The 25,969-nt window shown below is 40.7% G+C and overlaps 1 protein-coding gene across 3 annotated transcripts in view; it reads left to right on the top strand.

The window, feature by feature from the left end:
- ITCH (itchy E3 ubiquitin protein ligase) overlaps positions 1-25,969 on the top strand; it is a 112,876-nt gene that overhangs the window by 20,905 nt on the left and 66,002 nt on the right. For 2 of the 3 annotated variants that reach the window (XR_012656996.1, XM_032780885.2), the window contains exons 2-3: positions 12,353-12,443; positions 24,329-24,470. Coding sequence is in view for 1 of the 3 variants with exons in the window: in XM_032780885.2 (XP_032636776.1) it covers positions 12,374-12,443; positions 24,329-24,470 (212 nt within the window). In the remaining 2 variants the exon portion in view is untranslated. Of the gene's footprint in view, positions 1-12,352; positions 12,444-24,328; positions 24,471-25,969 lie in introns of those variants that run through there. The other variant, XM_032780886.2, reaches the window with a different exon arrangement.

Raw genomic sequence — 25,969 nt, 5'->3', positions numbered from 1 at the left:
TTGATGATGACAATCTTGCCAGGAATTGACACTTTTTAGGTAAAGTTGTAGAGAAGGTGAGTATGGACCTGCAGTCTCAACTGGAGTCCGTAAGCTTCCTTGATCCTTATCAATGTAGTTTTAGATCCGGGTATTACCCAGACAATACTGCTTATTTTGGATGATCTATTGCTAGTGATGAATGCCATAAAGGTGTCAGGTTGATGCTTTGATTTGTTGCATGTATTGCTTGCTTACTGACTGGTGGAAGAAATGGGAACAGAGAGTCAGCAGATGTATAAAGAACCAGACCGTCGTCAGTCTTATCCACCACATACAATTGGGTCAACTGGCTTAAAGGAAAAGTTGCTGTGGTGTATAATGTGACATTACATGTTGGAAAGGGGGAGGAAAGCAAGGCCGGTAGGTAGGCTGATCAAGGTGAAGGGACTGCCACCTGTCTCAAAATAGTAGGATGAGCCTGTCTGTCTGAGAGAGAGGTAGAAACGCTGCTACTCTTGAAGTAGCAACCTTTTTTCAATATACATTCTTAAGAGTTGTTAAGATGTATTTTAAAACATGAGATTTCTTCCATAGGGAGTACTCAGTTGGGGAAAGTGTGGGAAGAGCTGGGCAGGTTTTCACCATTTTTTCTTCTGCTTCATACTCTTTTTTCCCTTTTCTCTACATCACAGTCACTGTCATCCTGAATGTGAGTGCCTTTTTTTTTTTTTTTTTTTTTTTTTTTTTTTTTTTTTAAGCACAGGAGAGTAACTCAAAACTTTCCTCTTTTTCTCACTGGTACTTTATTATGGTTCTTAAATTACCAGTGTTGTCTTTGAAGCTGCACCTGACTGATTATACCAGAAGAGTAACACATACGTTGACTCAGTAAGCAGAGTTAAACTATGGTACTGCTTTTCTGTATTGATTTAAAAAAATTCAAGTATTTGAGACATGTTTTTAGTTTCTTTCATAGTCAATGCTGAGTTGTACCTGAATATAGACACTGTAATAGCTGGTTGTATTTGTGCTTATTTCTGAAAGGTGATGTTTTCTTTTAAATTACTGGATGTAAATAAGTCTTAATTCTAAATTCAGGGACCAACTGTTGTATAATAAAACACCAGTTATCTTTCTTCTAATGCCTCTAATTTTTTAAAATTCCTTTTGGCTTGAAAGTGTTCTGGCTTCATCTCAGATGAGAATTATTTTTTAAAGTTTGAAAATTTTTGAACACTGTTGTTAAATTACAGGGCTGTCTCCTTTCTTTCTTACACTGAAATCACACTAACCCCTTTTTAACCACTTACACTGACCTCTTTTTGGCTACTCGTAACTTAGGCATCTGGATTTTAGATTTTAACTTGTAGTCCTTGAGTACTAGGGCACAGGCTACTTTGAACAAAATAGATCTGTTTAGAAATTAAAACTGATTAACTGGGTGACTGTTGTGGCAGTGTATTGGTTAAGTGATGTACATATGAAGGTGAGCGTGGGGAAACTGGATGGGGCCCCATTTTGGTGTAAAAGCCCTCCTTGATCCTTTCACTGACCCCAGTTACAATCTGATACAGAAACTCTCCTGAATCCTATTTCTTTCCAATCATCTTTTTAACTCTTAGTGCCAGACCACCTCTACCTCCTGCTGTTCCTAGCAACTAACTTTGAGTTGCCTTATTTCTAGCTCCATATCATCTTCCCCTTACTTTGAATACAAACTGACTGGATTTCTTAAAACTGTTTTCTTGTTTTGTGTTTTTGTTTTTTAAAAGGGGAAAGAAAGTCCCAGACAAATGTAAAGATGCACTATCAGTTTAAAAAAAAATGGCAGGGGAACTTGGGCCAGGATAGTAATTGAATCTACTACTAAATTTGTTTAAATTGACAGAATTTCAAATTGACTGTCCTTTAACTTAAAATCTTCCATAACGTATTGAGAGGAGAATTATTTAGTATGATTGTCACAAAATGTAAACCTGCAGTCAAGTGAAGATTTCACTTGTGGAGGCAATACATTTGTAGTTAAGAGTGGGATGTGAATTTAAACTTATGAAAAGTACTATATGTTCATCATTGACAAGTGACTTTGGACCTCACATGAAAGATTTAGTCTCATGTCTGCTTAATGAGTGTGTATAGCTTCCTTTCATATTGATAGGAGTTAAGCTCTTATCTATAAAGGAGAAATAAGCATCTTATTTCTTGCAGGCAGGTATGTTTGATCTAAAAAGGGCTATACTGGCTTCAAAAATCTTCTTGCCCTCATGACATTAGTTTTCAAAAGTCAGATTATGTAAAGATATTCAAGACTAATGGGAGAACATTTTAAATTATTGGACACATCTGAATGAATCAGTAAACTGAAAATGCAGATTGAAACAGCGCATTATACAGGCTGCTAAACAATAGTGGCATTTGCGTAGTATGAATAAGACATAATGCTCTAAGATTATAGACCAAGAAGTTGATGTCACATTACACACAGGATATTTTTAAAGCATATTTATCATGCTCATTTTGGTCCAGCTCTCTCCTCTGAGTTGTCTTCATCAAGAGCATTGTGTGTATTATTTTCTGTCCATTGAGACTGTAAACTCCAAGGGGGAAGAACCATGTCTGCCTAGGTGTTGTACAGTTCAAGCAGCACACTGTCAGCACTTAATAATGTGGAGTAATGTTCTGGATATGTCACTCTTTTCTAGAATTGTATGCTCTGCTACAGTTTCATCTCTTGCTGTTTTTAGATCACCCCAAAATAGATAAACTGTTGATAAGTAAAAATTTAAGAGCACATGTAACTAATTTCAGAGTTGATTTTTAGTATATGAGAATAGCCCATTTTAAAATGTGATCAAAAAAACCTTTGTGTGCCATTTGACTAAATCCAGGAAAAAGTGACTGTATGGGATTCTAATGTGGGGTGTGCGTTGAGGATGAATAGATTAAAAGATTGTAAAAGGCACTCAGCTACTATGGAAATTGATAGGCAGAAGACATAATGTCAAATCTGTTTTTGTTTTTCTTAGTATTCTGGTAGTGGCCCTCTGCTTTCCAGCTACCCTTTCCATCTGGGCTCTCTGCTTCTCACTTCCCCCTTTTTCCTCTTAAATGAGAAGTGGCTCAGAAGCTACTCTTCTCATTTCCTGCCCATTATGTGAAAAGAGGAGAAGCTAAGAAGTCACTCTTCCCTGCCTCCTTCCCCTCCTGAAAAAGAGTTAGTGGTGGCTGCTCTGCTGTGTTCCCTCTTAACCCTTTCTCTTCCTGTCAAATTGGAATCAGTACTTGTGGTGATCTGGTCCCTGCCTCCTTGCTACTCTCTAGAGAAGGAGCCAGTGGTTCAAGGCCAGAAGTTCAACTCACCTTGTCTGAGTTGGTTTTTCAAGTCCTGATAACACTTCTGTTATGAAACTTTCATCTTCAAGCACTTCAAACTTCAATCCTCCCAATTCCTATTGCTCAAGTAAGTATTAGCACCATTTTACAGATGGGGAAAAGCTAAGCATTGAGGTTAAATGACTTGCCCAAGGCCACAGAAGGAGCCAAGATTAGAGCTGGAATTAAAACAACTCTTGATTGTATGTGTGTTGTGGCAAATTGCCGGTATTGTTCTCTGGGTCTCGCGCTTTCTCTTCTCTGGGGTAGGTTCAGGGCAATATTGCTTGCCTCTGAACCAGTTCTTAATCACTCCCCTAGTGTCCTTGGAGGAGGGGAGTGGAGAGGGAGGGACCTGGGCCCGCCCTCTACTCCAGGTCCCAACCCAGGGGCCCTGCGGTGTGGTGCAACCACTTGAACTAGCGTTTCTTCGCATGGTTACCTTCACAAGCTGAGACGGATATGAAGGAAGGGCTTCTCGCCTCTCTTCTTATACAAGCCTTGTGCCCAACAACTTACCTAGGGTGTTCTGTTGGGACTTCACAATCCACTGCCGCACTCCTCCAAACCTTCTATTCTCTCTGGCACAACACTGTTCTCTTCTGCAATTCTGCACTCTGGTTTTGCTCCAATCCAACTTTCTCCTCATACTACCACACCTGTCTCGACTGAAGCAGGGTTTATATCCCATGAACGAGTCAGGTGCCTCGGCTAACTGGAGCTCAGGCTCTAGTTTCAAAGCAACTCCTCCTTGGCTCAGGGAATAAAGCCTCGCTAACCACTGCTTATTGCTGCCCTCTATGGCATGCGCTTATCACAGTGTGTGCTCGACCAGTTCCTTTCCCCTTTGAAGTTATGCGAATTTTGGCACACCGGTCGAAAAGGTGATTATTGATAGATTGCATGTTGATATACAAAGATCAAAAGAAGTGTCAGATAAATTCCCCACTCTGAACCCTTAGTGTGCCAAAAGAAGGGCTCCGTACCCCAACAGCATGAATCCCTCTAAGCTAATAATACCAGCTTAAGTACTTGGGTAGCGCGCCACCCAAACCAGGCAATTCCAGAAAAAATGCCTGGTACAACCTGGCCCCCCGAAACGTTGCCACGCAGAGAAACCCAAGACCCAGATCCTCGATCTTACACAACGGAAAGTAACGCTTCCTCCGCACGCTGTCTCTGCCAGGCGCTTCCCCTCCCGGTTACCCTGCGAGATTACGTGTATTAAACTCCTTGAATCACATAAGCATGATATTAGATATTAATTCACCTTCCGGCGCTTGTCCGTTCTGCGCCCCCTCGCAGGAGCTTCGCGCGAAGGAGGAAGAGGTAATCTAACAGGAGGAGAATGGAGATAACCTTCGTTGTCCCTTCCCCCCCTCTTTCTCCCACCAACTTCCCTGGTGGATCCAGACCCAGTCCTTGGGGCTCACCAGAATAAAAAAAAAACAATCAGGTCTTTAAACAAGAAAAGCTTTTAATTAAAAGAGAAAAACAGTAAAAATTATCTTTTGCTATTAGAGAATTTACAGTATGTTCAATACACTTACGGAATCCCCCAGCCTAAGTCGTAACAAGTACAAATTAAAAATCCTTTTAGCAATATACAAAATTTAACTCCTTAGCTAAATACACAGTATTGAATCCTTCCAGCCAAAGTCACATTTGAAATAAAGCAAAACAAAAACAATAAGCCGTAACTCGCCTTATTACCTAGTACCTTACGATCGGACATATAAGAACCTGTATCAGGGAGATTGGAGAGAAACCTGGTTGCACGTCTGGTCCCTCTGAGCCCCCAGAGTGAACAACCACCAAAAACTAACAGCACACACAGAAACTTCCCTCCCTCAAGATTTGAAAGTATCCTGTCCCCTGACTGGTTCTCCGATCAGGTGACAGCCAGGCTTACTGAACTTGTTAATCCTTTACAGTGAAAAGAGATATAAAGTACATCTGTTCTATTAACTTCTACTATCTGTTTATGACAGAAGGGTGATGTGATAGATTGCATTTGATATACATAAGATCACGTGGAATTTATGGAGCTGCATAATTAGCCACAATTTGCCTTTTTGTCCAGATATTGCATACTTCTATAAAAATGCTGCTGCTTTGTGCACCTGAGGCCTGGCCTACGCTGCGGGGGAGTGGGAGGATTGATCTAAGTTTCGCAATTTCAGCTATGTGAATAATGTAGCTGAAGTTGACGTACTTAGATCTACTCATCGTGGTGTCTTCACTGTGGTGAGTCAACTGCTGCCGCTCCTCCGTCGACTCTGCCTGTGTCTCTCATGGCAGTGGAGTACAGAGTTAATGGGAGAGAGCTCGGGGTAGATTTATCGAGTCTAGACTAGACATGATAAATCAATCCCCACTGGATCAGTTCCTGCCCGCTGATCCAGCGGGTAGTATAGACATACCGTGAGTTTCATTGACCACCATTTTGCTTGTCCTGCCCTCTTCTGCTTTTTGGTCTTTTCCTCGTGCTAGAGAGTTTAATGAATTCCCTGTATCTGCTCCAGCATTCTGCCTGCAAAAGGCTGCAATTTGATAAGAGGAGGGGAGTCTTTTCATACTGTGAACAGCAGCAAGGACAGGAGAGTGGCAATATCAAGCAATCACTCACTTGCCTAAAATTTCTGTAGTGGGAGTTCTTCCTTGCATTTTATCGTTTTGGTTTGGTTTAACAGAGGCATGAGGTATCACTTTACACTGCTCTACGCAAGTGGGGCTAAGGAATTCTGCAGAAGGGGAGACTGGTCGTTTAAAGGAATGAAGTAGCAGGGCCAGCTAGCAGCAGAAGATGCTCCAATACTTGTGCCAAAGACAGGCGTACAGGAGTTATATAGGGCTTTTGAGTCTCACTGGATCTGCTAGCCTCTTGTTCTGCTTCTTCCTAAACCTTGTGTGACAGAACACTGTCTTCAAATAACCACCTCCATTATTAACTCCCACCCTACTTAGATCTGGGCTACCCTGGGGGGTGGGGTGGGGAGATCGACCTAAGATACATAACTTCAGCCAGAAGAATAGCGTAGCTGAAGTTGACGTATCTTAGGTCGACTTACCTCATGTCCTCATGTCATAGAGTCGACTGCTGCCGCTCTGCCATCAACTCCTCTTCCGCCTCTTGCTGTGGTGGAGTACAGGAGTTGATGGCAGAGCAATCGGGAATCGATTTATCATGGCTACACTAGATGTGATAAATCGATCCCCAATAGATTGATCACTACCTACCGATCCGGCTGGTAGTGTAGATGTACCATTACTTGAATAACTGTGAACTTTTGAAGGTGAACTGTTCACTTAATGTACTTTTATCTTCTGAAGTTAATCTTGAATAATGCATCTACTGCCATTACTTTCTTTTCACAAACCTGTTACTAGAGTCTAACAATTCCTGATTCGTTATTTGTGTGAATTTACACAAAGCATAAAAAATGAAAGCTGTCTGTGAACTCTGGAAGTTCCAGAAAATGTTAGGCTGCATAACATTGAAGGTTGTCAGATGGTTTAAAATCATTTAGCATTCCTTCAGAATTCAGTGCATTCTATCTGCCTCTACATTAGGAGCAGTGCAGCATAGTTTATCTAATATTCCACATACTGCAAGGGGCATGGGTCGTGAAGATGAACTTCCTGGAGAAAATCCTTAACTGTGAGAGGTCAAAAGCAACCACTGATGTTACCCAGTCAAGCACTGAATTATTATTTCTGCTGGATGTCTAAAAGCACTAATTCCCTGATTGTCCTAATATATCCTTCTGTGTGCCAAACAAGACATAAGTGCTATGTTCTTCATGTTCAATTTTTAAGAAATATATTTGATTTTGTAGCACAATACTCAGCTGATTTACAATGAAAAGTTTCCTAAATTGGTACCTTTTTTATATCATGGAGTCATAGTACGTAAGTGTTTCAAAGCAAACAAGTGTCTGTTTCAGCTGTCACAGACCATGGAAAATGTTAATATTTTTATAAAAAATAAAAAATGAAGTCGTCATTAGTAATTGCAAACATGAGGGGCTAGTCACATTCAGTTTACTTAGGGAATTGTTAGTTATTGATTTAAGATTTTTTTTTTACCTGTTTTGTTACTATTAGCATATTTTAAATATCCTAGGCTTTGGTAATTAAGCATTGGAGACAGCAAGAAGACACCGAGATACCCTGGAATGCTGACTGGTAAAGTAGCTCTATGCAGTCTTTTAAAAAGAAAAAAAGTTAAAGGAAACTCAGTTCTTCTTAAAACATTAATCTAAATATTATTCTTCTCTACTTAAATCTTCTTCCTTGTGTATATTTACTCATTAGTGGAAACATGAAACACTAGAAAACATGCCTATGAGGGAAGATGGAAAATATTGGGTTTGTTTAGTCTGGAAAAGAGAAGATTGAGAGGGGACATAACAGTTTTCAAGTAAGTAAAAGGTTGTTACAAGGAGGAGGAAGAAAAATTGTTTTTCTTAACCTCTGAGGATAGTACAAGAAGCAATGGGCTTAAATTGCAGCAAGGGCGATTTAGGTTGGACATTAGGAAAAACTTCCTGTCAGAGTTGTTAAGCACTGGAATAAATTGCCTGGGGAGGTGGTAGAACCTCCATCATTGGAGATTTTTAAGAGCAGGTTAGACAAACACCTGTCAGGAATAGTCTAGATAATTAGTTCTGCCACGAGTGCACTGGATTGGACAAGACGACCTCTCGAGGTCCCTTCCAGTTCTATGATTATTTGCTCACTTTAGTGGTAGGAAGTTCTTGGCCCTTTTATGGGTAAAAAGTAGCATAACAGCTAGGGAGGAGTGATCTGGATTCTATTCCTTGTACATAAACGGGATTGTTTATGGAGTTCAATTCAATTACACCTGTGCAGCCCTACTGGTTGCATGGATGTTACTGAGGGCCTACTTGTTGGCTCATAGAACCTTCACTATTGATGATGATCCCCAAGATGGAAAAGTCTGGAAAGACTTGCAGGGTGTTTTGTTTTTATTTTGAAAGCATGTTTTTGGTTGTGTTTCAGAATGTTTGATACAGAAAACATTGATACAATAACATAGAGTTCTATGATGTCAGCTAAGAATGTGAACTACATTTTCTTATTCCTTTAGCATCCATCAATAAAATAATTTAGTAAGGATGTGTCTACATGAGAAAATTGTACTGATTTTAACGTAAGATGTGATTTTTAAAGCCCACAGGTAAACCAGTGCAAAAGGCTTACGTAGAAACTTGCTTCAGATGGGACTAGGGTTATTTCAATTTAGCTTAAGTCAGTTGAGAACTTAGTTGAGCTGTTCCAAAAAAGTGCCATGCAACCTTTTTATACCTGTTCAACTATACATTGATTTAAAAACAGGTTTCAGCTAAACTGTTGCAACTTGTGTGTAGACTAGGCCTAATTTCTAGTCAGTTACATTTGGGCATACCCCCACAGACTGTGGGGCTGCATGGTTATCAGTGTGCTCGTGGAGTCTTTATTACTGGTGGTGATGTGTGAGATGGAAAAGAACTGAAGTTGAGTTTGCAAGGCTGACAGTCCTCTGACTACTTTTTAAATATTTGATATGGTAATCACTTAAACCAGTGGTCCCCAACCTTTTCGGCTGGCAGGTGCCAGCCGAAGGACCACTGCGGCGGTGGAGCACCCGCTGAAATGCCATCGAATTTCGGCGGCATTTCGGCGGTGATGCCTCTCGATGACATCGCTTGTCGATGTCAAGCATCATCATCGAGAGGTGTCCCTGCCGAAATTCGGGAGCAACGCCTCTCGATGACGTCACTTGTCGGCGACAAGCGTTGTCATCGAGAGGCATCCCCACCAAAATGTTGCTGCAGCATTTCAGCGGGTGCTCTCTTGGGGGCCAATAAACATATAACCTTCCTATGCTGCTATTAGTCATTTTTCAGAATAGCTCACGCTTTAATTGGTAATAAGAAAGTGTTCTTATGTCAGTTAAAATAGTTAAACAATTAAAATGTAGTTTAAAAAAATTAAAATACTTTCCTCTGTCACTCTTTAATTCTTAATATAGAGGCTTCACACATTGATTGAGGCCACTGAACTGGTATATTAAGTTAATAAAGACATTTTTCATGGGTTCAAGATTCTACGTGAACAGAACGGCTTGCAGAATCCTGCAAACAGATGCAGGTACAGATCCTTATCTCTATGAAGATGTCAAGATCTGTAGTGCACCTGTTTGTAGGAACAGGCTGAAATTTTTTATCTAGTTTTGGCAAGCAATTGAAACTTTTGCAAAAGTTGTTGTTACCTGTTCATCACTGAAAACACGGTTACAGTAAAAGTGAAAATATTACAAGGCATAATTAACCTACCTGTCTCAAATCTAATTTTTGAAATGTTACTATGTTGGATTTGTTTCCTTTAGGTCAGAGCAGCGATTCATAGACTTAAATTATACAGCTAACTTGTTGTTTAGAACAAAATGGGTGGGAATTTTTATTTTTAATGAATATATTTAATTTGTACCAGAGGTGTTATGTGCTTAAAAAAAGTCTAACTATTGCAGCCACCTGGGATATGTATGACTTGTGAGTTTTTGGCCTCCCCCTCCCCCCCCCTTCTTTCTTCAGAGGCTGTTCATTAACAGTTTTGGATTTTTGAGCATTTCATTAGGTTGATTATTATAATTTGTTTTCTAATTGAGTAATGATAATTGATTTGTGGTATGTCACCCACATGCAATAACAGACCAATGGATTGTATGAAATTTAGAAAACATCCAACAAAAGTATCCCAGGTTTCAGATTTGATTGACAGAGCCACCAAAAACTGAGATTTCACTAAAGTTTGGAGAACTATCCAGTATACAACAGACTCTGATCTGTCATTTTTAATAATAATAATTAATGGAATTATAGTCACCTGAAACTCATCAGTAAGCAAGTTGCCTGTAAAAGTTTTAGGTCTTGCGCCTGAAAATACTTATACATAAGAATAATCTCATTTAATTAAATAGGACTACTCATTACTGCTTTCTACCATGCACCATATTGTAGGTGAAAATGGTCACATATTTTGAGTTCTTTTAATACTTAGTATTTTCCAAGCCTCTAAATTAAAAATTGCGATGAGAGAGATTTTAGGATTAAGTTTTTATGCTTTATGTACTTACTCTCTGTGAATTCAAACATCAGGTAATTATCACATTTAGTAGAGATGGATTATGTGCATGCAAAATAGCAGCATCACTCTAAGTGCAAACACCTCCAAGCTGTCTGGTGTGTCTGCTTTGGTTTAGACATTTTGGTGTGCTGCTTTCTTAAAGTATACAAGGTACCTAGGTTTTTAATTTTGCTAGACTTCATCGTTGTTCAGCTGAGCTGCTCTATGAATGTCTATTAAATGTCTTATCTATTTTAATAAGACTTCTTTTTAAATACTTACATTAAAAGAACTCTGACACTGTACAAGATTATTAGAAAGGTTTGATTCATAACTAGTAAAACAAATTAATTGCAGTAATAGCAGCATATAGTACTGTGACATACAGCATTGTTGTAGCCATGTCGGTGCCAGAATATTAGAGAGAAAATGTGGACCAACAGAAACTGGTCCAGTAAAAGATACTCCCTCGCCCACCTTGTCTCTCTGATATTGTAACAGTCAATGGTACGTTAATATTTCTGCTTTGTCATACTTTCCACTAGTGAGCACCATCTAACTGTTACATTTATGATGCGAATTACCCATTTTTCCTTTTTTTCAAACAAATGTGGAAACATCAATTTCACATTGATTGACAAAGTTTTTGAAAATTCACTTCAAACTGTAACTTTCAAGCAAGGAAGTTCATATTTTTATATATTTAGTCTCCTTATCCATATTCTACACTGCACAATACATAATCTAAAATCTTTATTGAATAGACATACTCATGTGTAGTTGACCCTGCTTGGACGGTCCACTAAAAGTGAACAAACCTGGAACCTTTTGCACTAAGTGCATAAGCATCCACTCCTAAAGGTGTACATCCCTTTGCTGGAAGCTGTGGTAGACTCTAACATTATGTGTATGGCCTAGTCACTTGAGGAGTGACAGATACCTCCTTATCACTTCAGATTGAATGGTGCATTTTAAAATCTCTGGGAGACTAGCATAACTGGACATTTCTTTCACATCTTCCCCTTTTTATTAAATAAACACCACACATTTATCCCTTAGATCTGTTGGCATATCAGAGCCACTGATCTGATGCATTGTTTTTTTCAGGATAGGTTCTTTGTCTTTAAATCAGTGGTTTAAGGAGAATCTCTCTCCACTCCAGTGTGTGCTGAGAGTAGACAGAGGAGAGCCCAAAGGTTGAAAGAGCAAGGGAAAACTGTGCTAGAGTTGTGATCTAAATGGAGGGCATCTCCACAGCATGAGAAGAGACTGCTTTGTTTGTTCTTTGAATAGTGCTTTGTAGAGCCAGGAGCAACAGCTGTAGACTGCACCCGATTTAGTACAAACAAATCAAAATATTTGTCTTACAAATAAAAATTCAGTGGAAGTTACATTAAATTTACAAGAAAAATAGCAAGAATAATCTTGTTTTGGGAGTGCAGAGGAAGGGGAGGAGCAGCCACTCTATTTGCTCTGCCTCTTAATACTCTTAAAGTGTTTTCCACTGAACTTGACTGTTCAGGATTTTGAAGTACATATCGAGGGTGGAGATTTCCATACATTAGATGGGTGGCAACCCTTCTGAGGATTAGGAGAACCTTCTCTTTGTGAGTGGGGAAGTAGAGAGGGATAACCACATGAAACAGGAATGACGACAGCCAGGTGTGATAGTGTAGCCCTGGGTACTATGTGACTAGCTAATAAATAGAGTTAATCTTATACGCAGGCAAAATGGAAACATAGTTGCAAGGAAAACAAGTGTATTGTGTTTATCCTCAATATATTGTATATGCGTGCCAAAAAATAGAGAATTTGGTTTTAGACTTTACTATTGAGTTTTTAATGTCTGCTTTGCTTCCTCATTCAGATTCAAGGCCCAGCTCATATCATGGCTGGCAGTGGGCCAAGATCAGGAACTGTCGGTGGATTTGCCATGAAATCACAGCTTCAGATTACTGGTAAGTCCTTTAAAAGATTAAATGTTTTCTCCTGATTCCTGGAGGGGGGGGGCAGGGAAAGTAATAAACAAAAAAGTTGTGTACATAGTTAAGTAATAAGATGCTACTGGCAGTATGTTGTGTTTCAGGAAGTTTTGGATGTGAAGAGGACAAGACATTCAACTTTGTTCTGCAATGAAACCAATAGTGTTGCTGTAATTCCCTGACAGAAATGCCATTTTATTAATTACATCTTTTGTTAGATTTTAGGAAGGAAAAGATACATCTAGTTGATAACATGGTAAAAACCATATGGGAGAAATTTCTTTATTTTTCTCATATTCCTACATACACTTATTTAAAGGGAAAATGTCGGGTTAAGAATTGTATGCATAAAATATTTTCCTTACTGATAACATTTTAAAAATTGAAAAATGATTAAATCTTAATATTTGTATTGCCTTTTATAATATACTCTGTACATTTCAAGTTAGGCAAATTTGTACTGCTCTCTTCTAGTCATGTTCAATTGTTTGTTCTCATGCAGTACTATGTTATAGCTGTAGGGCTGCAAGTACTATAGGGGAATATTTAAATGCAAGGTTTCACGTTTAAATTTGGGAATAATACTCTGTTTAAGTACTCATAAAGAGAGCACACAGCAGTGGATTTGTGTGTGTTGCTCTCATACACAATGCCTTCCCCACAGTGCTGCAGTTAATAACTTGCCAATTCAGCTTCATTGCTCTAGCGCGTTTGACAATAGTACTGAAATGTCATAAGGCAAATTCTGCACCATACTCATGGATGCAGAAGACCTTGCTGATGGAATTGGTGTGGATTCTCTGCAGAGTAGAGTGATATATAGAGCCCTTTTCTTTGGGTGTGCACCTCCGTGTGCACCTGCGAGGCTCATTGTACAACATGTTCAGTGAGGATTTGGAACAGAGACTCTGGTGGTGGATCTGCCACTACACACGTTCACTGGCAATCCTCCCATAGAGATGCTACAGGCCTGGAGGTTACTCCAGCCATGAAACTGGAGGAGTATCCATGGAGCAGCAGCTGCACCTATGTAACCTATGGAGGAGTATTCCTCTCCACCATCACCCACCTTTTCCCAGAGAGATACAGTCCAACTTCTTGATCTGGGATTATGTGCAGAAGCTACACAGACTTGAGTTTGGGGAGGATGGAAGGAATAGATTGAAAAAAAGTGAAAAAGGCACACAGAAATAGCAAGGAGAATGACAAAAGAAGGGACAGCAGGAGCTAAAAGCAATGCACGTTAGACTGGGACCAATTTTGGCCCCTTACTGAGTGGGCCAGCAGGAACTGGAAGGAGTACTTCGCCCTCTGCAAGCTGACTTGAAAAAGCAATGACGACAAACTTCAGAGAGTGCTACATTCCCTCTTCCATCTGGTTAAGGAGAGCACTGTAAGACCATGGTATATGATTTTTGGAAGGGAGTAAAGTGTTACGGTCAAAAAATAGAGTATTCACTCACCACCCAGAAAGGGGAGCAGGATTGATTTAAAAAAAAAAAAATGGATGAAGACTGTAGTGAGGAGTGAGACAACTTTTTTTTATATGTAAAATATCCTAGTTTATCAGAACGTTAAGGTTTTGAAGTCAAATGCTCAAAAGTCAGGAAATGCCAGAAATAAGTTTTCCCAGTGCAACCTTAATTCAGACCTCTTCTGAATATGCATTATGATAGACTTAAAATTGCATGCTTTTTTTTTTTTTTTTTTTGCACAAGGACACCTGCTCATTCTCAGATCACACGTCTTCCTGAGACTGTTGTATGTAAGACCCTTGCTTCATTTGTTGCAGAAGTTGGAAGATGTGCTGTGAATGAGGCAGGGGACTGCAGGAAGAGGAAAGGATGATCTCATGGTTAAGGCAGTTAAACGCCAACCAGAAGAACTGTAATTTATCCTTTCCTCTTCTCAAGCCCCTATTTGGTACTGGCAAGTCGTGTAAACCAATTTTTTTTGTAAATGGCCACTGTGTTCCTCATTGTCTGGATACCCAACTTGGTTTACAAAAGTATTTGGTTTACCAGATGTGGTCGTCCCATCTCAAAAAAGATATATTGGAATTGGAAAAGGTTCAGAAAAGAGCAACAGAAATGACTGGGGTATGGAGTGCCTTCCGTATGAGGAGAGAGTAATAAGACTGGGACTTTTCAGCTTAGAAAAGAGACAGCTAAGGGAAGATATGATTGAGGTCTATAAAATCATGACTGGTATAGAGAAGTAGATAAGGAAGTGTTGTTTTCTACTTCTCATAACACAAGAACTAGGGATCACCAAATGAAATTAATAGGCAGCAGGTTTAAAAAAAAAAAAAAAGGAAGTATTTCTTCACACAACAAACAGTCAACCTGCGGAACTCCTTGCCAGAAGATGTTGTGAAGGCCAAGACCATAACAGGGTTCAAAAAAGAACTAGATAAATTCATAGAGGATAGGTCCATCAATGGCTATTAGCCAGGGTGAATAGGAATGGTGTCCCTCTGTTTCCGAGAAGCTGGAAATGAGCGACGGGATGGATCACTTGATGATTACCTGTTCTGTTCATTCCCCCTGGGGCACTTGGTATTGGCCACTGTTGGAAGAGAGGATATTGGGCTGGATGGACCTTTGGTCTGACCCGGTAGGGCCATTCTTATGTTCTTCAGCACTCACAAAAGTGGCTGAGGTCAGTGAGCACTGTGTTCTGAACTTAAAGTGCTATAATATGCTAATTACTCTGAAAAATCAGGTGCCAGGCATCTACAATTGGGCACACAAAATTCATGGACCCATTTGACAATTTTAACTTTAAGGAACTGAGACACAGCTATTATCTGTCAGCTGAGGATAATACCATCATTCTCTATCACACGGTAGTGTTGTAAAGATAAGTTTATTAATTCTTGTGAAATACTAAGATGTTAGTGTGGTGAGTGCCATGAAAACCCATGATGAAATCCGTAATTCTGTATTCAGTGCAATGTTTGAATGGTATGTAGTAAATAAAGCTGTGGAAAAAATAGCATGTGATCATGTCATTAAAGACTATATGCATAAAATCCAGTTAAGAGCTGAATTAAGTGGGAGAGAGAAGTGTGTGTGTGCAGTGGAGTGCTTTCTTATGGATTTTTTTTGTAGTAAACATATAGCAATGTGTAACTAGATATCTGTTAGAGAAGGCAAGGTCAAAGAAATGCACCTGGCTCTTAGAGCAGAATGTGGTGAGGTTTGTTACAGCCCTTAGTTTCTGTGGGGGAGTTCACGCCACATTCTCGGACCAGCCCCAGAAAGCTCTGTCTTCTGAACAGGCAAGCCTTGCCCTCGTTGTAGAATGTCGTCTTGTGCTGGAGGAGTGAAATTGTTGACAGCCGTCTTCAGCTGGGGGACTTCCATGATCTTTTCGGTATCCTGGGCCATTGAGAGAAGATAAGGACTCAGACCTTGAACTTGATTTGATATCCTGAGGGAAACTAGTGTAGAGAGTAGAGGACAGGTTTGCTAGGATTATGTTAGCTTATGTTGCTGAAATGTGTTGCAGTGTTCTGTATTAGGAGTTTCCTAAGTGCTAAAGATGGGGCTCAGCCTTATTGTATTGCTGTAGTCCAGCCAAGAAGTGACAATGGTCTGAGATCGGGCTGAGGTCAAACCATCATTTGCCAGGATGGGGTGCCCCTCACCAACCAGATATAATAGCAGCATTCATGAGTAATGCTTTCTGTGTGAAAGCTTTGCATTAGGGAGGAATCCAAGAGCATTCCTAATGGATGGATTGAATTGACCAATTGTGGAAGTGTACTTTTAACCAGCTGCACTGTAACTGCAAACTCTTCAAAATGCTTTCCTCCGACACCCAGTACCACTTCTCCAGTTGCTGGGTTCAATGTTAATCAGCCGTTCTTCGTCAACAAGCTGATCTTGTCCAAGAATTGGGCCATCTTTGGGACAGTATGGTCGGTCGTATGTGGTTCAGGATAGGTAGAGCTGTGTGTCATTGCATATTGCTGGCTGCCTGTAGCTGTTGAATAGGACCAGAGAGAGAATTGATCCTTGTGTAGGACTGTATAGTAGAGAGGTCTGCTAGTGAAGAGGCAGTTTCCCATTATTACTCATTTGATGTGTCCCTCCATGAAGGATTTGACCCATTTTAGCATATTAACCTGTAATGTATGGTTGAGAGTGTCAAATGCTGCTGAGAGGTTCAGGAGAATGAGAATGAATATCTTCTCTCTAGCCACTGACATCAGGAGATCATCCGTCGGTGCCACTAAAGCAGTTTCAGTTCCTTGTCCAGGCCTGAATCCAGATTGTTAAGTCTAGGATATTGGCTTCAATTAGATGACCTTGAAGTTGGCCTTTGATTAGCTTCTCAATGAGTTTGATCGGGAATGGAATGTTTGACACTGGGCAATAGTTGGCTATAACTGATGTATCCAGGTAGGTTTCTTCATTGTTCCCCCATGCCTCAAGGAGGAAGGAAAGATTTCTTCCCTGAATCAGTGCTCTAGTTGTGCCAGAATGCCCCAGAACACTATTCCAGCACCTTTTTAGGAGCTAGAATTGTGTTTCAATTAGGGTTGTCTATTAATTGCTGTTAACCCATGCAAGAACTCAGAATTAATCGTGATTAATCAGTTTTAATTGTATTGTTAAACAATAGAATACCAATTAAATTTATAAAATATTTTTGGATGTTTTTCCTACATTTTCATATATATTGATTTCAATTACAACCCAGTATACAAAGTAGACAATGTTCACTTTATTTTTATTACAAATATTTGCACTGTAAAAGTGGCAAACAAAAGAAATAGTATGTTTCAATTCACCTCATACAAGTACTGTACTATAATCTCTTTATGGTGAAAGTGCAATTTACAAATGTAGATTTTTTTTTTTTATGTAACTGCACTCAAAAACAAAACAATGTAAAACTGTAGAGCCTACAAGTCCACTCAGTCCTACTTCTTGTTCAGCCAATCACTAAGACAAACAAGTTTTTTTACATTTATGGGAGATAAAGCTGCCCACTTCTTGTTTACAGTGTCCCCTGAAAGTGAGAACAGGCATGTGCATGGCACTTTTGTAGCCAGCATTGCAAGGTTTTTACATGCCAGATATGCTAAACATTCATATGTCCCTTCATGCTTCTGTCACCATTCCAGAGGACATGCTTCCATGCTGATTCACATTTTAAAAAAGTGTTAATTAAATTTGTGACTAAACTCCTTGGGGGAGAATTGTACCTCTCCGGCTCTGTTTTACCCACATTCTGCCATATATTTAATATTATAGCAGTCTTGGATGATGACCCACCACATCTTTTTCATTTTAAGCACGCTTTCACTGCAGATTTGACAAAATGCAAAGAAGGTACCAATGTGAAATTTCTAAGATAGCTACATCACTCGATCCAAGGTTTAAGAATCTGAAGTGCCTTCCAAAATCTGAGAGGGATGAGGTGTAGAGCATTCTTTCACAAATCTTAAAAGAGCAACACTCCGATGCAGAAACTATAGAACCCAAACCACCAAAAAAAGAAAATCAACCTTCTGCTGGTGGCATCTGATTGATTCAGATGATGAAAATGAACATGCGTTGGTCCACAATGCTTTGGATGGTTATCGAGCAGAACCAGTCATCAGCATAGACGCATGTCCTCTGAAATGGTGGTTGAAGCATGAAGGGACACAAATGTTTTGCATCACTGGCTACAGCAGTGCTATGCAAATGCCTGTTCTCACTTCAGGTGATGATGTAAACAAGAATTACAATTACGTCCTGCAAATGTAAACAGATTTGTTTGTCTGAGCAATTGGCTGAAGAAAAAGCAGGACTGAGTGGACTTGTAGGATCTATTGTTTTATTTTTGAATGCAGTTAGTTTTTGTACATAATTCTACATTTGTAAGTTCAGCTTTAATGATAGAGATTGCATTACTGTACTTAGGTGAATTGAAAATTACTATTTCTTTTTGTTTTGTTTTTTATAGTGCAAACATTTGTAATAAATAAATAATTGATGACTGCACACTTTGTATTCTGTGTTGTAATTCAAATGAGTATATGTGAAAATGTAGAAAACATCCAAAACTATTTAAATAAATGGTATCCTATTGTCTAACAGTGCGATTAATTTTTTTAATCACTTGACAGCTCTAGTTCCAACATTTCTGCTGGTCCTAGGCCACGTGTTTCCTTTCTCTCCCCAGCTGCAGAGCATCATCAGAGCCAGCAGGTGTCAGTGCCAGGCTTAGGTGGCAGTGGGTCAGCATGGAGGGAGCCAGGAATGCAACCGCTGTAACCAAGTGTGTGAACATGGGGGCTGGAAGCCCAGGGCAGAAATGGAGCCTGGTATGTCAGAAGCAGGGTAGTGGGGCTTCCTGGACACTGGAGCCTCCCATGGGGAGCAGGAGCCAGGGACAGGATGGGTTCTGTGTGGAGTTACCTCCTTTTCCCCAAGCCTCTCCCAGCTCATCTGCTGCCCCTCCCTTTCTCCAAGCTCCCCTGTGCTCCTTCCCGGGTCCTCCCACTGCCCTGTGTTCCAGCACTTCTTTTTGTAGGATGCCAGCACTGTCCTGAATGAAGTATTGGCTGTTTTGCTCATGAGTGACACCAGTTGCTCATGACTCTTTCACAAGTCATAAAGAGCATGCATCAGATTCAGAGGTCTTGGGTTCAGACTCTCTTAAGGTATACAGAACTTCTTCATGAGTGAACTCTGAGAATGTAGGCTTGGTGGAAGCAGGTGGGACAAATCCAGGTTGTATTGAAAGCGTTCCTGAATGTGCATGGTCTTTTCTGTGAAACAGGATGATAGTTCTTCACAGCATTTGGTGCTCAGTTCCAGTACAGACTGTAGACCATTAGGGTTGATGAAGTAATTTAGTTTGGGCCAGGATTACTAATGAAGGCTGAAAGGAAGGTTCTCTTGGCCTGTAGTACAACCTCTGGATGGCTTAGAGGAATTCCTTATGTTTCATCCAATTGTATCAGCTTTTGTTTTCTGTCACTGATTGTTGAGTTTCCATCTCTCTCTCTCCATGTGGCACAGGGTGTTGGAAAACTGAGATCACCTGTGGGGGCAAAAGGGAGGAAGGAGCCATCTAGGGACCACTATTGATGGTCAAGGTTAACATACAGTGATGATGATTCACCAGATGCTTGATTCCTTGTCCTGTGAGTGAAATGCTGTTGTCCTTTAGCATGCTTTAGAATTTGGTGGAGAGCACATGTCTTTGTGATTGAATCAGGATCCTGGTTCTGTCTTGTTACCTGGGAGTTGGAAGAACTCTGACTACTGCCTTAATGAGGTGGAGGCCTGACCGAGACAGTGACTGGTGTATGGTGTCCTTGGTATTGATTTACTTTAGCTCATTTTTGAATGCTTGACTTTGCAACCTTTAATGTACATCTGACAGTTCTTCTGGTATTTAATTTCCTAAACTTAAAAAAACCTGAAAAACAATGCATCTTGTGGAACTGTACTGAATGCGTCTTTCCTTTCCCTCCGCCCCCCCCCCCCCATGAGTCATCAACGGGACTGGAATCTTTTAGAGCAAACAGAATAGACCTCTGTCATTTGTAGCTGTTATAGAAAGCTGTTATCTTCTAGGTGGATCAGCCACGAGAGGAGAATGAAATGCACACTTTGTCCGTGGGTTTTATAGCTATTTGTTAGAAGGCAAAGGAATGTTGAGACTCAAAAAATTCTGAGTTCAGTTTCAGGTTCCAGAGAGAAATGTGCTCTCTAAATCCTCTTACCTCTTTGTTCTCCTCTCCCCTAAGCCTGCCCTCACTTCCAACCCCTGGCCTCTTTTCCCGTCCCTGTCCGTCTGCCTTTGGATCCTCATATATGTGCGTTAGGCAGGCAGGCAGCTTTCTCATTCTCTACACTTCTGGGCACCAGCAGGGGGAGGTTTGAGAGCAAAGGAGAGAGAGATTATCTGCCCTTAGTTCTGATGACCAGTGCCATCTAGGCCCCTAGTAGCTTGGAGGGGCAAGTGCGTGGAAGTCCTGCTCAGCCTCTGCTGCCCTAGGATGGCACATGCTCAATGACTCTGAAGTGCACACATGCTCATCCCCACAGTCAGTAGGTAGGAGCTATGTTGATTTGACATATGATCACTGCATATGGAATCTTTGGATAATTTAGCTACCAAACAAGCCTCTACTGTACGAATTGCTCTTTTCTGGACTTACAACTTAGCCAATTTGGGTGGATTTTCACTGGGACAAGGAAAACATACCCCTGACAACAGTGTGACCCTTCTGTCAAATTCCAAGTCCATGCTCCAAAGCATAGCAGTGGTAGAGCTCAATCAACAGTTGTAAGATATTTAACAAGAACAAAACACATTTTACCCTATCTTTGTGTTTAGAACCGTGGTTCAGCCTAACAACTATTGTCCCAACATTAAATCATGATGACTAGTTTGCGGACTTTGACCTTCAGGATGCTTATTTCCATGTAGCAATTTTCCCAAGCCACAGGATGTATCTCCACTTTGTTGTAGTGGACTGGCACTATCAGTACAATGTGCATCCTTTTTTGTCTGTTTTCCACTCCCAGGGTTTTTATCAAACGCATGATTGTGGTGACAGCTTACTCAGGAAGAGGGGAATTCATCTTCCCATATCTGGATGATTGGTTACTGAGTCCAGAACAGAAGTCCTCTCTCATGTTCAGTTCATGTTACACTTGCGGAGTCATGTAGGTCTCGTCCTAAACAGTGGGAAGTCAGTGCTGGTTCCAACTCAAATAATCAAGTTCATTGGTACCCTGCTAGACACTACAAGTTCAAAAGTGTTTTTGCTGACAGACCAGTTCCACATGATTTGCCATCTGTGCCTAACTGCAGTCTCAGCCCTCAACTACAGCCCAGGTATGCCTGAGGTTGCTAGACCATACGGCTGCATGCACATAGATAGTCCAATATGCCAGGTTGCGCCTTCATCCTCTTCAACTGTCGCTGAAGTGAGTCTGTCATCCGAACTATCATCTATTGGACAGACTGATCCGACTTTGTGCACCAGTTCTGGAATCCTTTTGGTGGACAGCTCAGGGGAACATGTCCCAGGGTGTTCCCTTAACTCAGTTCTTACTGACCAGGACTATTGTCACTGATGTCTCCCTAATAGGTTGAGGAGTGCATATGGGGTTGCTGAAAGTTCAAGGCCTGTGATCATAACAGAAAGCTTCTCTGCATATCAATGTCCTGGAAATCTGTGCCATCGACAGTGCCTTCGGGGCCTTTGAGGTCACATCAGGGACTCAGTGATGCACAGACTTACCGACAATACCACTGTGATGTATTATGTAAACAAATAGGGGAGCACACTCCAACATGCTGTGTCAGAGGTGATAGGGCTCTGGGATTTTTGCATCGGGGAAAACATTACCCTTGTGACCGATTATTTACCTTTGTTCCAGAATCACCTGGAATATCACCTCAGTAAAAACTTGTCCCTGAATCACAAGTAGTCTCTGAAGTCCACTGTCCTGCAGTCCATCTTTACAGTTTGGCGCATCCTGAAGATTGAGCTCTTCACCACAAGAGACATCAATAAATGCCATCTGTTTTGCACTTGAGGGAATCTCAGTCTGGGCTCCCTGATGGATGCTTTTCACTGGAGCTGGGAAACGGCACTCCGTATGCTCTTCCTCCAGTTCCAGTCATCCCACAGTCATTCTCCAGATGAAATTGGATTGTGCCAAGTTGATTCTCATTGCTCCAGTGTGGCTGAGACAATGTTAACGGGGAGTCCAGTGGCACCTGAAAGACTAACAGATTTACTTGGGCATAAGCTTTCGTGGGTAAAAAACCACTTGCATCTGAAGAGGTGTTTTTTTACCCATGAAAGCTTATGCCTAAATAAATCTGTTAGTCTTTAAGGTGCCACCAAACCCTTTGTTGTTTTTGTGGATACAGACTAACACGTCTACTCCTCTGATACTTGAGACAGTATTGGTTCTTTGACCTCTTCACATTATCAGTTCAGCCTCCCATATCTCTTCCTTTTCACCCCAACCTCCTGACTCAGGATCAATCAGATTTTGCATCCAGTGCTCAATGGAACTGACTGAACACATGCAGCCAAACATCTTGACTGCACTGAGTTGGGGTGGCACAGTCCTTACAAAGCCAGGATAGGGGCTAGGGCCGCAGGGTGTAAGCCAGGCCTCTGCTGGTACTGCCAGGCAAAGTTCTCCAGCTTTGGTGTGCTGGGTGCGCTCACTTCTACATGGAATACACATCTGCATTTATCACAACCGGAAAATGGACAGTCTGACTTTGTACTCAGAGCAGGAGTCTGGCTGGGTCAGATACCAGGAGATCAGGAGCAGGAGACAAACTTGAGAGTGGAAACACGGATTGATAACCAGAGTCAGGCCAAGTCAGGATACCAGGAAATCAAGCCAGGGGATCAGGAGCAGGAAGTACAAGGCACATAGTCCAGAGCAAGCTGGACTCCAGTTACATGGACAACTTCCTGTTCTGGGTTTAAATAGGAACTGTGGACCAGTCAGAACTCCCAGCATTCTGCCAATCAGCTTCCAGGATTGAGGTCCTCGATCTGAGTTCAGCTCCTATTTTGCCAAAAGTTAGCACAACCTGGGTGACAGGTTGGAACTTGCTGGCTCCAAAGAGCCCTGTGGACCAGGGTTCAAGACCCAGGTCCCTGTTAGCATCACATCTTCCAGCACAACAGATAGAGTACAGGTAAGTAACCAGTTATTATCTGAATGCTATGGAGTGACATTAATTTCCTTTGAATAATCAAGGGGAAATATGGGCTGCTGCTGCCAGGGTGCTGCACAGCTACTAAATGTTGTAGAGTTTAAACACTTAAGGATTCTGATTATAAAGTTTCCTATATAGAAGATTTCACGTGCCTTATTTCAAACTTTAAGGGACCCCTCTGACCTCTTGGCTAACCAAGAGCTTCAGTCAGGGAGCTTCACATTCAGATAGTGGAGTCCCATTGTCATAGTAATAGACTAGAGGAAATATAGATGTTCAGGTAATGAACTTGCAGATAACATGAATTCATCTGTTCCTGAGTGCATTCAGGTCTTCAAGTCAAATTGTTTCTGGAGAGATTGGCATTGTACACATATGCATATCTAATAATGTTATAAGGAAACTGATGAGCCAAAGAAGTGTTTAATAATGTGTAAACAGACTGGTAAAAGTTAGTGCAAATCTTGTTTGTTCAAATCACAAAAAAACCTGCTTGTCTTTGGATGTGCATTTTAAATGCACGGGTGAAATCTCTACTGTAGTCCTCCTAAGCAATTACCAGTGCCATCTTATCCAAACAGGGTAGGATGAATCAAGACAGGCAGCAGCAGTATGAGGCAGGGTCTGAACATTGCAACCTCTTTGAAGAGGGCATCATGCCCCTCCCTAACTAGTATGTGCTGGAGACACCACACGCGTTAGCTTCCCGGAGATCAGCTGTAGCTGTAACCTTCTAGCCATGTTAGTGTGAGAAGACTTTCATATACTCAGCTAGTGTTGGAGCACTGATCTTTCTGCTCTCAGACCAGCTGAATTCTTCAAATCCAGTGTCTGCATCAAATTCTTCTTTGATTTGAAATCACAGTGCACAAGTGTGATACATCGTACTAGTGAATCTAGTTCAAGGTAAAGATAATTCTTGTGCAGTAATCTTGTGGGGTTTAGTTTATTTGAGCTGTATTACATGTCCATGTATTTTAGGTTATTACAGCCATAGCTACTTTCTGTACTAAGGAGAACAATGTTGTATGCATTTTTAACAAATTAGTTTGTTACAGGAATGCAGCTAGTTTTCAAAATGCATTTTTAACTGATAGCTTATTGACTAGAATAAAATATTCATTGTTTTCCCCCTTTTTTAACAGTTATCTCAGCAAAATTAAAAGAAAATAAAAATAAATGGTTTGGACCTAGCCCTTATGTGGAAGTCTCAGTAGATGGGCAGTCAAAGAAGACAGAAAAATGCAGCAATACAAATAGTCCGAAGTGGAAGCAACATCTTACAGTGTAGGTTTGGAGCTGTTTTTGCTTTATAGATCAATATATGAAATTTAGTCATTATTACGTTATAGGCAATTAATGTAAAGCCTCATTTCTAAACTGTGCTCTGTGCTTTTCATATTAAAGAAAAAGGTGGTACTGTGATACGGCTGCTATAGTATGGAGCATTCATGTCAATGCTGTGTGTCAACTTATGTGGCATGGAAGGGATGCACTGTTAACACAGGAATACGTTCCATATTAGCACACCTGATATGCCAATAAATCTGCTTTTTGACATGATCTGTCAAAAGTAAGGAAAATCTGTGATTGATCTGACACTATCCCATGTTCACTTGTTCAATACATATTTACCAGTGGTGTGGGAGTTGTCATCTCAAAATTTTGGACTCTGGTTTCAAGACACAGCTATTCATTGTGTCATATTATTAGTTTTATAGCAGGTTATATTTTAAAGCATGCTTTTCGGTGTTCCTTGCACAGATCCAACCTCCAATGCAAGTGTGAAATTCCTTGTGTACCCGCGAAAGAGAACTTATTTGTCTTTCATGAAATCCAGTTCTCTAGAAATGCCCCTGAATGCATCATTTGGAACATTGGAATCAACAGAAATTGTATGCAGCTGTTAGTATTTCTGATAGCACTTATGTTCCAGAAATATTGCATTATAAGGCCCCTTTAGAGAACCTGGGAACACCCTGGTTAGTGGGAGAATATTCCATATCTGTGCATGACTCAGGATGCAAAGTTAATTTTTTCCCTTTATTTGGTTTGTACTTCAGCACTGAAGAGCCATTCTTAAGAAAACAAGACCTGTATGTTTTATGTACATGAAAACACTAAGACTGCAGGAGCCAGTTGTATAGCAGAGTCTGTTTTTTGTTTTTTAATCTTGACACCCTGCTTTTTAAAATACAAGATGCAAAGTATTTTCACTCTCCATGTCTGCCACCCAACACACATCAATACATGAGCATTTCTGCACATTGGCCCTGTTCAGTCTACATTGTATGCAGATCCGCTGTACTTGAATTGTAAACTAAGTCTACTGGTAGAGCTGGGAAGAGAATAAATGATCTGTTTTGTGGAAGTTTTTGATATTTTAGAGTTTTGGTTTAGTTCCAATTTGGAATGAAAACCAAAAATCTCTAAATTATCTGTGAAAGGAAATGGAGCCCTGAGCATTCTGCTTGGTGGGCTGTCCCAGAGCTGTGGACCCTGGAAACCCTAGGGTTCCCGATTCTCTGGCAGTCCATCTGGTGGGCTGCCCCAAAGCTGTGGTCTCTGGGAGCTTGGGCTGCTGAGGACCTGGGAGCTGATGCTTCCAGGATGTTGGGCCCCCATAAGACATGCTGCCAAGGAAGCAGGCAGGAAACCAGACAGTTTTCTTTCATAATTCTACTGGATCCTGTCAGAATTTTGTCAAAATGAAACAGTCTTTGTGAAACGTTTAGATTACAATGGATTGACAAATACTGATGAAAAGGGGTTTTTCTGGTCAGCTC

Source organism: Chelonoidis abingdonii, chromosome 14, assembly GCF_003597395.2.
Source record: "Chelonoidis abingdonii isolate Lonesome George chromosome 14, CheloAbing_2.0, whole genome shotgun sequence".
Taxonomy (NCBI): Eukaryota; Metazoa; Chordata; order Testudines; family Testudinidae; genus Chelonoidis; species Chelonoidis abingdonii.
This window is presented reverse-complemented; position numbering and strand designations above follow the sequence as displayed.